Source organism: Nanorana parkeri, unplaced genomic scaffold (genome assembly GCF_000935625.1).
Source record: "Nanorana parkeri isolate BGI_ZX_2015 unplaced genomic scaffold, ASM93562v1 scaffold29, whole genome shotgun sequence".
NCBI classification, from domain to species: Eukaryota; Metazoa; Chordata; class Amphibia; order Anura; family Dicroglossidae; genus Nanorana; species Nanorana parkeri.
This window is the reverse complement of record NW_017306297.1, coordinates 1,818,565-1,829,906: the sequence shown is the minus strand read 5'-3', so window position 1 is coordinate 1,829,906 and position 11,342 is coordinate 1,818,565. Positions and strand designations below refer to the sequence as shown.

At 42.3% G+C, this 11,342-nt stretch overlaps 1 protein-coding gene and 1 long non-coding RNA gene across 2 annotated transcripts in view; one reads left to right on the top strand and one right to left on the bottom strand.

Annotated features, from left to right (window-relative positions):
* ATP13A3 (ATPase 13A3) overlaps positions 1-11,342 on the top strand; it is a 97,688-nt gene that overhangs the window by 80,858 nt on the left and 5,488 nt on the right. The window contains exons 24-31 of the mRNA XM_018567166.1: positions 323-365; positions 3,217-3,326; positions 3,770-3,866; positions 4,336-4,408; positions 8,016-8,193; positions 8,283-8,452; positions 9,975-10,063; positions 10,597-10,677. Coding sequence (XP_018422668.1) covers positions 323-365; positions 3,217-3,326; positions 3,770-3,866; positions 4,336-4,408; positions 8,016-8,193; positions 8,283-8,452; positions 9,975-10,063; positions 10,597-10,677 — 841 coding nt within the window. The remainder of the gene's footprint in view (positions 1-322; positions 366-3,216; positions 3,327-3,769; positions 3,867-4,335; positions 4,409-8,015; positions 8,194-8,282; positions 8,453-9,974; positions 10,064-10,596; positions 10,678-11,342) is intronic.
* The window catches only part of LOC108795923, a 20,069-nt gene continuing 16,916 nt past the window's right edge, over positions 8,190-11,342 (bottom strand). The window contains exon 3 of the long non-coding RNA XR_001941775.1: positions 8,190-8,202. This is a non-coding gene — a long non-coding RNA (uncharacterized LOC108795923). The remainder of the gene's footprint in view (positions 8,203-11,342) is intronic.

Here is an 11,342-nt window from a genome sequence, read left to right as displayed (position 1 = left end):
TCCACTTTAAACTTTGGAGTTTACAAGAGATATAAGAAGCCAACATGTAATTCTTGAGTGACTACACAATTTGTTATCTTGTTGGGTTCCGTTGCCTTTTAATAACACAAAGTCATTTGTAAGCATAGGTCCTTTCTCATAAAGTTTATTATTTATTTATATTTTCAATTAATCTTGCTGGTCTACATGAAGTGTGTAATATAATGCTTGCGCGGTATAGGACACAGCCAGTAAGAGACCACATACAGCTCTGACTTGTCTGCAGCACTTCTGTTCCATATGATTAAAAAATACTACAACTATTTCTTGTCTTGTTTTACAGTTACTATGTTGGCATGTGTGGCGATGGCGCAAATGATTGTGGAGTAAGTAGAATTATTTTTTTGCCTGGCCTAGTCATTGGACAATAAAAACATTTAATAAGTGGATACATAGTATATGGCACTGCAGATTGAATTGTGTACACTCCTGCATTGTCCTAGTTAGTTCTGAATACACTCAGACCATGCCATAGCATTCTTAGGCAAATTAGCCAAATCTGCCAGTTTAGTGCGTGCCCTGACAATTTTTTAGGCCTGTTTTTTTTACTTTAAGGTGTTTGTAAATTTGACAGGTGATCCATGAGCACATCTTTCTTTCACGTCCGTTGAGGTACATAGGAATTCAGACTCAGCTGGGTTATACTGACGCCTACAGGAGGATTGGGCACTGGCAAACTGAAAAATACTCTGGCAAGTCACAAGTATAACCCTCCTCTACCCAGTATGCCTACTAATTTGTGACAGGAGGATAGTCATCTTTTCTACAGCTCTAGCTCTTGTTTTCTTTTTCTTTATGGATTCTTCTTCCATCAACTTCCATGAAAAGATTGCTTGCAACCCTGCTGGACTGGACATGCAGGGATAGCCTGGAATGTGACCTTGGGGCACTGGGCTCTGCATTGTGCATTTCCAGACTTAAGTTTACTGTGTAAGTTAACAATGGAGTACTCTCCAGATCTAGATTTGTGACTTGGTGTGACCCTGTCTCTGAAGACTCACTTTTTAAGTGAGAACAAGCTGTTTTTTTTTTGTTTTTTTTTTGTTTTTTTTTGAGTAACTGAGGCCTTGCTTCATACTTTGGCCGTAGTTGCATTACTGCTGCACAGCCACAACATGTTTGCACACAAAATTGGCACCTGTAATCTAGAACCTGGTACTCCTAATATTATAGGGCCTATATATACAGATCAAATTCTGACCCTCAAGCGCCTTCAGATCGGGCAGGGCTGCATGTCCCCATGACCATTTCTTGCCCTACACTCTATCTATGGAGATACTGTTTTTATGGTGCTGCAATCTTCTCCCATCACCTCAGATTTACAAGAAATTGTCTCTGACCTTATTGATGCAGTATGCTCTACCCTACATTCAGAAGATTGGCCTGCTGTCTCCAGCCTTAGGTCATATAGAACTCCCGCAACTGCAAATTCCTTTTCCAGGCACGCGCTATTCTTGGCATTCCTCTTTGCAGACTGGAAGCACCTGAAGGGCCCTGAGCCCCACCTGAGAGTGTGTTGTTATTTTTTTAGAGAGCAAATTAATTAAACAGTGAATTATTCCCAGGGTGAATCAACTAGTGTACCGCTTTAAGAAGCATACCACAACTTGCTTACAACTTTAATGATTCTACTGACAGGTAGTTAGAATCTCTTCTACAATTCCAGTTTCAATTGACTAGGGTAGCCCTGTGTCCTGTGTTAGCACTGACCTAAATCTGCCAGGCCGTGTCTGAATAGGTTAGTTTCCGCTAGGGTAGAACCCTGTTTCATGGACCATGTGGAGCAGATGTCTTGGGTCCCTTTCTTTAGTTGTGATGGCTTGCTACCAGCCTCTAAACTTCTCTCCCTACCTGGGCCAGATGTCCATACAGATGCACAGAGCACGCTGGTTGCACTGGTAACTGATAACATCTGAATCGATTAGCCTCTGAGGGACGTTATCTCTTCTGGCACTTTTGACACTGTGATCAGTAATGTTATGGGAGGGCAGGATATGTCCAGGGAAGGATCATCGGAATCCTGCACTTCTCTTTCATCTACTTTAGCAATAGGTGCCCTAAGGTCCCCAGAACCTGACTCCTATTCACCTTGAAGAGCGCACACCTGTAGATCAGCAAATTTCTATGCAGATCCTTCTGTAGAGTTGGGACTGATAATACACTCTGACAGGTACTTGAGTAGTTTAGTTTTTCTCTCCAGGATGCAGGTGCAGAGAGACCGCCTTATTTAGTCCTTAGACTGACCTTGCCTCTGAGAGCCTCTTTAGTTGCTCTTCCTAATTTCACCTGTGCAACAAGCAGATGTAACAGTCTACCTGGATTCCTCCCATTCCTGGGACTTCTAGCTCAAGTCCATATGTTAACTCAGGGTTAAGCTGGGCACCGACAGGACCTCCACCCGCTTCCTCAGGGTGACCAGCAGTGCTCGAGCCTCATGCCCTTTCCTTGCACGTAAATACACGTCATCCGATGGAAGTGGTTATACCAAGAACATGGCTGCTGACTTGGTCTATGTATTCCTTTTATTTCTTCTTTTATGAGTCTTTTCCTCTGGTGGAGACCTTCATCATCTTACTGGAGCTTCAGGCTGATGATTCTCCATGCTCCCCTTGTCTGCAGATTGCCTTACCTGGTAGAAGTCCCATGTCATTCATTCAGATTTGGGTGTTGGTCCTTACATCAGTTCCTGTGCTATAGCCAGTCCCCAGTCCTCCTCTTGAGGCCTGTAGTTGGGTTTTTATTGGTTGTCCACCCTTCAGCTGGACAGCTTTTTGATGTCCTGACTTTATCTGAATTCCTTTATCCCTCAATGGACAAGAAAGAAAATTATATTTGTACTTTTTTCTAACAAATGAGAAACCTTTCCATCGTAAAGATCACCAAACACAATGCTATTTATCCTAATTTATTTTTCAACCGGAGTGAGGTCATAATTCCCTATTTAGCTTCAGAGAACCTAACATTCATTCATGCTGAAAATATAATTTGCATCTGAGCTCTCTTTGCTTATATTTATGCTCCTACACTACAAAACGTTTTCAATATTTGAGAACTAAGCAGAGATTAAGATTTTGAGCAAAGGGAGGAAAAAACATTAAGGAATCGTGGTTTACAGATAAGTTCTATACTGGACTGCATCAACTTTGAGTTCATCTATTGTTGGTGATATCATTACAGGCACTGAAGAGAGCTCATGGCGGCATTTCACTATCGGAGTTAGAAGCATCTGTAGCATCACCCTTCACCTCTCGGACACCCAGCATTGACTGTGTGCCAAAGCTAATACGGTATAGTACCACTTACCTGTCAGTCTTTACCAACAAAAGATCGATTTATGAGGTGTTTCATTTAAACCAATTCAGTTTCATAAAGCTGCTGCATTTCATAGTAAAATGACCAATTAAGTAAAGTTCTGTGGTTAACTTTATGTGATGTGTTTTCATGTTTCGTTGATGCAATACCAGTTACCTCCTATTCTCCTTAGTGTCAGCTCTGTCACCAGTCAGCACAATGTAGTTGAAATGCATTGTCGCAGACCCAAATGTGTCGGAGTATAGACAGCCCTCCCATTGTCAGGAGAATGGGTAATGTTTGTTGAATTTACAAATTAAAACTCCTAGTTTTAAAACACGTTTGCTTTTACACTACACTGAATTCCTTCTTTAGCTTATACATTTTATTTAAGGGCTAATGATTGTCATACTATGATGCTCTCTACCTTTTCTTGTAGGGAAGGACGTGCAGCTTTGATCACTTCCTTTTGCGTGTTCAAGTTCATGGCTCTGTATAGTATTATCCAGTATTTCACTGTCACCCTGCTCTACTCTGTGAGTATAGTCTGCACATTAGTCATTTTAATATATAGCCATTTACTTGTTGCATTGTGTAATGCTACCTAATCATTTATGTCTGAGATTTTTTTAGCTGAGCTAAAGCACTACATACATTTTTTCCATTCTTTATTTAAACCAAAAACATTTAAACCGTGTCTGCCTTCATAGGTGTGGTCATTTTAGTCTCATGGGAATACCCTGTTTTGGTTTATATATAACGGTCTCACTTTCTGGCAGATTCCATTATGGCGTTGTAAGCTGTGTAGAATCCCATGATTTTTTATACATACCATTAGGTGCAGCTTTTTTTAATTATATCATATACTTTATATACATGCATACTTTTTAAAATAGTTTTATTTTAAAGTTTTTTAAAGTGACAGACTGCAGTGTTTCAGCAATGCACTAAGCATCTGTAGATCAGAAGCAAATGTGTGTTTTGTTTTTCTTCTTGTTTATCTAGATCCTTAGCAATTTAGGAGATTTCCAGTTTCTCTTCATTGACCTGGCAATCATACTGGTTGTGGTGTTTACAAGTAAGTTTTCTTTTATTCATATATCTTGTGTTATTCCTTCTCTTCTATTGGGAAGGACCTGGGGGTGGTGTAATTTCTGTTGGGGCCCATTAGCAGATAGATAGGGAGTCAAACACTGTGGTCAAGTAGGGTAACCGCAGTCTTAGGTTTGTTTTGCCACATTTAATGCCTGATCATTTTTTTGGAGACTGCAGGGGACAGTGATATATCTGTTATCTACTGACTGGTTTGACTGTTGAGAATACGATTTCATTTTTGATGGCCCCAACTGTCCTATCTCATGTCACAGTTTGCACCTTTAATCTTAGCCTGTCTTTTTACAACTCCAGGACCTGGTGGCTCATGAATCAAGCTCTGGTGTCAGGAAAGTCTTTCCTGGTCTGTAAGATCCTCATGACGGATCTCGGCCTCAAAGGCTTGGAAAAAGTCCTAGACACCCATTCGGTGCCAGGGGACTTGGTCACAAGAGGAAGCTCGCCTCTGTATCAGTATACTGAACTCATAGCAATTCAGTTATCCCTTCAAGACTAGACTTTTCAGCTGCAGGGTCACCATCAGTATTTCAGTAAGACAATGTCATGGCAGTGGAGTACATCTACCATCTGGAAGGAACCAGAAGTCTTGCAGCTCAATGAATGACTAGTTGAACTCTGGCTTGGGCAGAACTTCACATTCCAGCCCTGTCCGCCTTGCACATTCAAAGCATGGATAATTGGCAGATAGACCTTTCTTAGTCTTAGACTTTCAACATCTGGACCCAAGAGAATGTTTTTTCATTCAGAGGTATTTCAATACCTCTGTTACATGTGGGGAGCACTGCACCTAGACCTTCTGAATTCAACAAGAAACTTAGCAGGTTTGTCTCCAGCTTCAGGCATCTTCTAGCCGTAGCAGTGGATGCCCTGGTTGATGCTGTGGGATCTGTTCAACCTGATCTACACCTTTTCCCCCCTCTGAAGCCTACTTGCCTACTTCTTAGCATCAGAACTGAATGCATTCTGGTAATTTTCATTGCACTGGACTGGCCCAAGCAAATACGGTACTCTGACAACATCAGACTCTTGGCGGACTTTCCATGCGCTCTTATAGATCGCCTGGATCTTTTATCCCAAGCACAGGTTTGTCACCCTGCTTCATGGTCACTGGCTTTATCAGATTGGCTCTTAAAGACCGGGTCCTAAGATCTAGGGGGTTTATCTTAATCTGTTATGGTTACGCTCCTAAAGGCTAGGAAATCCACTTCTATCAAGGCCTACCATCACTCCTGGAAGACATACATCGTGAGGAGCGAGACAAGAAAATTGCATACCTGGAAGTATTGTGTGAGACCTATCCTGGCCTTTCTATAGTCAGGCCTGGATAAGCAATTGGCCTTGAATACCATTAAGGGTCAGATCTCGGCTCTTGTGATCCATTTTTTAAAGGCCACTTGTCTTTCATTCCTTATGGAAAGCCTTTATACAAGGTGTCATTTACTTCGTTCCACATGTGACCCCATGGAATCTCAATCTGGTTCTGTCAGCTCTCTAAAGGCCACCATTCAGACCTATCAGATTCACTTATCTGTCTATTCTCATTCACAAGGTAGCCTTTCTTGTTACTATCACCGCTGCAATGCGAGTCTTTGCGTTAGCAGCCTTATCCTATAAGCAACCCTTCCTGATGCTCCACAGGGACAAGGTTGCATTGAGGCTTAAGGCCTCCCTAAGATAGTGTCTAAATTTCACCTTAACTAGGGCATCATGCTTCCATTCCTCTGTCCTGCTTCACTACTTTCCAAGGAGATATCCCTCCATTATTTGGATATGAAGCGGGCTGTTCGAGTTTACCTCACGCCTTGTGCCTTTTTCCGAAAGACTGACTCCCTTTTGTCATTGCTGAGGGTTATCACAAAGGACAGCATGCCATTCATTTCACTATTGCTATGTGGATTAGGCAGCTTCTCATTCAATCCTATAGGTTTAGGAATAGGGTTCCACCATTTTCTGTTAAGGCCCACTCTTTTAGGGCTTTAAGTGGCTCTTGACCCTTTCAGTATCAGGCATGAGATTCGGAATGCTGCCACGTGGCCTTCTGTTTACATGTTTGCTAAGTTTTACCAGGTGGATGTTCAGGTATTGTCTGATGCCAGCATCAGATATGAGGTCCTTTATTCAGCTTATAGAACCCAGTGTTACACAGTTATTTGGTGGGCTTGATAGCTTAGTTTTTGGTGTTGTCAATCCCTCAGTCAGGCATGTGTCTCCCAATGAACCATAAAGAAAATAGGATTTTTGCACTTGCCATTAAATCCTTTCCTTGGAAATTGTTAGGTGACACAGGTCCCTTTTATCTTTATGGTCCATTCCTATCCATACCTACTTCTGTTTCCAATTTCTATTTGAGAGTCTTTTGTGTGAAAGCACACTTATAGAATATTTCCGCATGCTTTAGGCATGTCTGCTGCTTTCTCTCTTGACCTGATAGAGCTTAGTCAGTAGCATATGCTGTTTCTTAACGCTTCAGAAGAGACATAAAATTCACTCGTGCAGATACAAGTGTGTGAAAATTACATTTGTACACTAGTAAGAAACTTTTATCATGTTACTTGATACTTTAAGGGAGAATTATGGGGTAATGATGTTTTTTCTTCCATAGTTCTCTTTTGGGTCAGGGGAGGACATATACCCCATCCTGCTGTGACCCAAAACTCAGCATTGCCCGCTGTATGCTGTGCGTGCCGCAGCTGGGATGGATCCTGACAATACTGTCAAGATCTACCCTGTTGGCTGATTGACAGCTGGCTCAAGCAGAGCCAAGTATGCCCGCCACTGTCTGTCTCTCCAGTAAACGCGGGAGGAGAGGGGAGGGCGCAATCCCTGCGGAGAACAGTGACTTGACAGTCACCGCTCTCTGCAGGGAGATGATTGGGAAGTGAGCGAATTGGTAGTATGTTTTCACTCACTTTCCGATCAATAGCGCTAATGTGTAGCAGTTTCTATGTCGCGCGTCGGCTCTAACTATGTGGATGAGTGTAATTCACTCACCACATAGTTCTCCTTTTAAAGCACCCTGGTAGGAAAACAGTAGTTAAGCTAACAAAGTTTGAGGTTTTAAATTCATATTAAAGTGACATTTAAAGCTTATTTTTTGTTTTTATATATAGAAGGCCCACACTTGTTAAATTCTTGTGTTCTTTTTTTAAAAATGTTCAGTTCCTTGTTCTCTAGTGGGGCCCTCAATCACTCTTCCTCCAGCCCCCTGCACCAGTGCCTCCATCAACTAAGTGGCTGCTGTAGAGGCATCCATATACACACACAGCCCTATGACAGGCCCCACCCTCTCCTCCCAACAGATTGATTGACCGCAGAAGGAACCTATGGCTCCTCTGCGCTCAGTATCCTCCCCTGCAACCAGGAAGTTTGGGTAAGGGAGTATTGCTTTAGGGACCGGCGACAGGTGACAAGTCTTCATAGGTAAGTTTGGGGAATGCATTAAGGTAAAAAAAAGAAAAAAATGCCCAGCCTTTAGTACTACTTTAAAATTTTTCCATAATTAAGAATAGACAATGTGTTCTGTATTTTATGTGTAATTGAGATTTAGTAAAGCATTTAATTTCCTTTTGCAGTGAGTTTAAACCCAGCCTCGGAAGCGTTAGTGGCACAAAGACCCCCATCCGGTCTAATATCCGGACCCCTTCTATTTTCTGTTCTTTCCCAAATACTAATTTGCTTGGCATTCCAGACCATGGCTTTCCTGCTTGTGAAACAGGAGCCCTGGTACGAGGTCTGGACACCCACTAGCAAGTAAGTGTCCTTAATAGATATTCCATAAAGCAAGTCATCTATGTGTGGCCTGTTACACTTGTTTCAATCTGTCCATTCTTCTCTTCCAGTGCATGCAATGTCTCCTTAGATGATCATCAAAATGCCACTGAAGTTGATGAGCATAACATCTGCAACTATGAGAACACAACCCTGTTCTATATATCCTGCTTCCAGTATCTTATTGTGGCAGTTGTATTTTCAAAAGGAAAACCATTTCGCCAGCCCAGCTACAAAAACTGTACGGGTTTTATTTACTTCTTTTAGCTTTGTGTTGTCTTGAAAATGTGTTTAGATAAAGTCACAGTCCAATTCCTTGCTATACAGAGCTTTAGCTGTTCGCAGGAAAAAGGTGTGTATATACACTGAATAAACCATAACATTATGACCACTGAGGGGTGAAGTGAATGACATTGATTATGTCATTGCAATGGCGCCGAGAAGTAGGAGGGATATATTAGACAGCAAGTGACCATTTTGTTCCTGAAGTTGATGTGTTGGAAGCAGAAAAAATACACACACACACACACACACACACACACACACACACACACACACAGCAGTTTGTCACGTTAGGGGTGCCCATGCTGACCCGTGTCCACTGCCAAAAGCTCCTACAATGGACACATAAGCATCCGAACTAGACCACGGAGCAATGGAAGAAGGTAGCCAGTCTTGGGTCCTGCCATTCATGTGGTTGTTACTTTGACACGTATACCTACTTTGTTGCTGACCAAATACCCCTTTTATGGAAACGGTATTCTCTGATGGCAGTGGTCCTTTTCAGCCGGATAATGCAGACTGCAGAAATGGTTCAGGTATGGTTTGTGAAACGCAACAATGAGTTTGCGGTGTTGACTTGGCCTCCAGATCTCAGTCCAATCGAGCATCTGTGCGATGCGCTGGAAAAACAAGTCCAATCCATGGAGTCCTCTCTTCACAACTTACAGGACTTAAAGGATCTGCTACTGACTGCTTGGTGCCAGATAGCATAGCATACCTTGGGAGATATAGTGGAGTCCATGCCTCTATAAGTCAGGGCAACAAAAAGGGGGCCTACTGAATATTAGGCGGCTGGTCATAGTGTTATGGGTGATTGGTGTAAATAATTTTGACAGTAGCTGGTCGTCTTCTTTGTGATTTGACTGCTAGAGATGTAATCTAATCTTTAAAGGACAACTTCACCTTTAGTAAAGTTGTCATTTAATAAATCATGCAGCCCACCTGGGATGACACTTAACCTTTAGCCCCCATCTAACAATCTTTCCTCCAACATGGTCCCAGCTGGTTCCTCTTCATTCTGCACATGGACACCATGACTAAATCTCCTCCAATGGGCCAGCCTTTCATCGGTCCCTGGGAGTGTGGCTTACCCTTAGGAATGTATCGGGGAGCGAGGGTTGCATATATGCCAGTTCCTGAGCATTCTCTGTGTCAAGACACCAAGTGGTGTCTGAGAAATGTGCATCTGGCAAAGTTGGAAGTGGGGACAGGATGTGGCCATTGTTTTTTGTTAACATGATCATTGCAGAAGTAAGCCTGTTTGCTTCACCTGTGCAAACATAATTATGGGAAGGAGGAAAGCTTGTTGACACCCCAGTCATATCTTTGGGAAAACTTTAAAAACTGGCACTAAAAATCCAAAACGTGAAACCAGCTATTCTCTGGGAAAAAAAGCCTGGTAGTGTAAAAGCTGTTTTGTTTTTTTCCTGAGGGTTAACATACAATGATTTAAATTTCCTTCTGTTATTCTCTCTTTGTAGATCTCTTTGTAATATCAGTGTTGGCTCTTTATGCCTTAATAGTATTCTTCATGCTGTACCCTATAGAATCCATTGAGCACTTCTTTGAGGTAAGCTATACTGTAATAAAAATGGACCTGCAATGATTCCGTTGCCCTTCTCTTTAGGGTCTCTTTAGGGTCACAGGAGACCCAAAACTTAGCATATAACGGGCTGTTGCCTGCTATATGCTGGCAGCGCTGGGCCTCGCTGCAGCCGGGAAAGATCCTGTCAATATCGTGGGGAACTGCCCCGCTGCCTGATTGACATCTGGCTCTGTCTCTCTCTCTAGAGGCAAAGCCAGATGTCAGTCAGTGCTGAAAGAACAGAGAGGGGAGGGTGAAATCTATGCGGGCATACGTGACCGACAGTCACTGCTCTCTGCAGCGAGAAGATCGTGAACTGAGTGATCATCGGTTTGTGATCACTAAGTACTCGATCAATAGAGCTGACGTGTGACTGCTTCAGTGTCACACGTCGGCTCTAACTTTTTGGGATGAGTGTATTTCACTCATCCTATAATTCTCCTTTTAAGTGTGATTGTTAAGAAACTGTCTTTCACTCAATATATTGTATTTTTTTTGTTTGTTTTTTCCTTACATAGCTGGTCTGCGTCCCATTTCATTGGCGTCTAATAATGCTGTTCATTATTATTGGAAATGCACTCACATCAGTTTTGGTAGAGGTAAGACGTAGAAGCTTTAGGTGATATTAATATAGTAGTATTCAGTAGTCAACTAGTGATTCTAGGGTTCGGAAGTGGTTTAAGATGTAATCATAAATTGTATATATAAAGTGCTTGAGTATTAACCTAGTTTTGCTTTTTCATATACTGTAGTGTTACGACTTGGCATTAAAATGGATTTAATTAGAATTATTACCATCTGATTTACACAAAGTATTTAACACTTTGCCGTTGTAAAAAGGAAATTTAAAAAAATTACATTTGTTGGTTGCATAGACATTCGCCTTAACCCCTTCGTGACTGACGACGTACAGTGTACGTCGCCAGCATCGGGGCTGTTTAAACAGACTCCCGGTGACTTTTGCCGCCGGGACTCTGTTTAAACTTGTAGAGCCGACTGTCGGCTTTACAACAGAAGCGATCCTGGCGACTTACCTGTCGCCAGATCGCTTCTGCGTCCCGAAGCTGTCAGTTCTGGGCTCCTGGAGCCCAGCTATAAGCTATTGAAGTGCGATCTGCACTTCAATAGCTTATTTCCAGTGTAAAGGTGACACTGGGGGTCTTTTGGACCCCCAGCATCACCTTAAAGAGTACCTGTCACCACCATCTGCTATCACATGGGGGAGCTTGTAAGCCCCCCCATGTGATAGCAGTCAAAGTAAAGT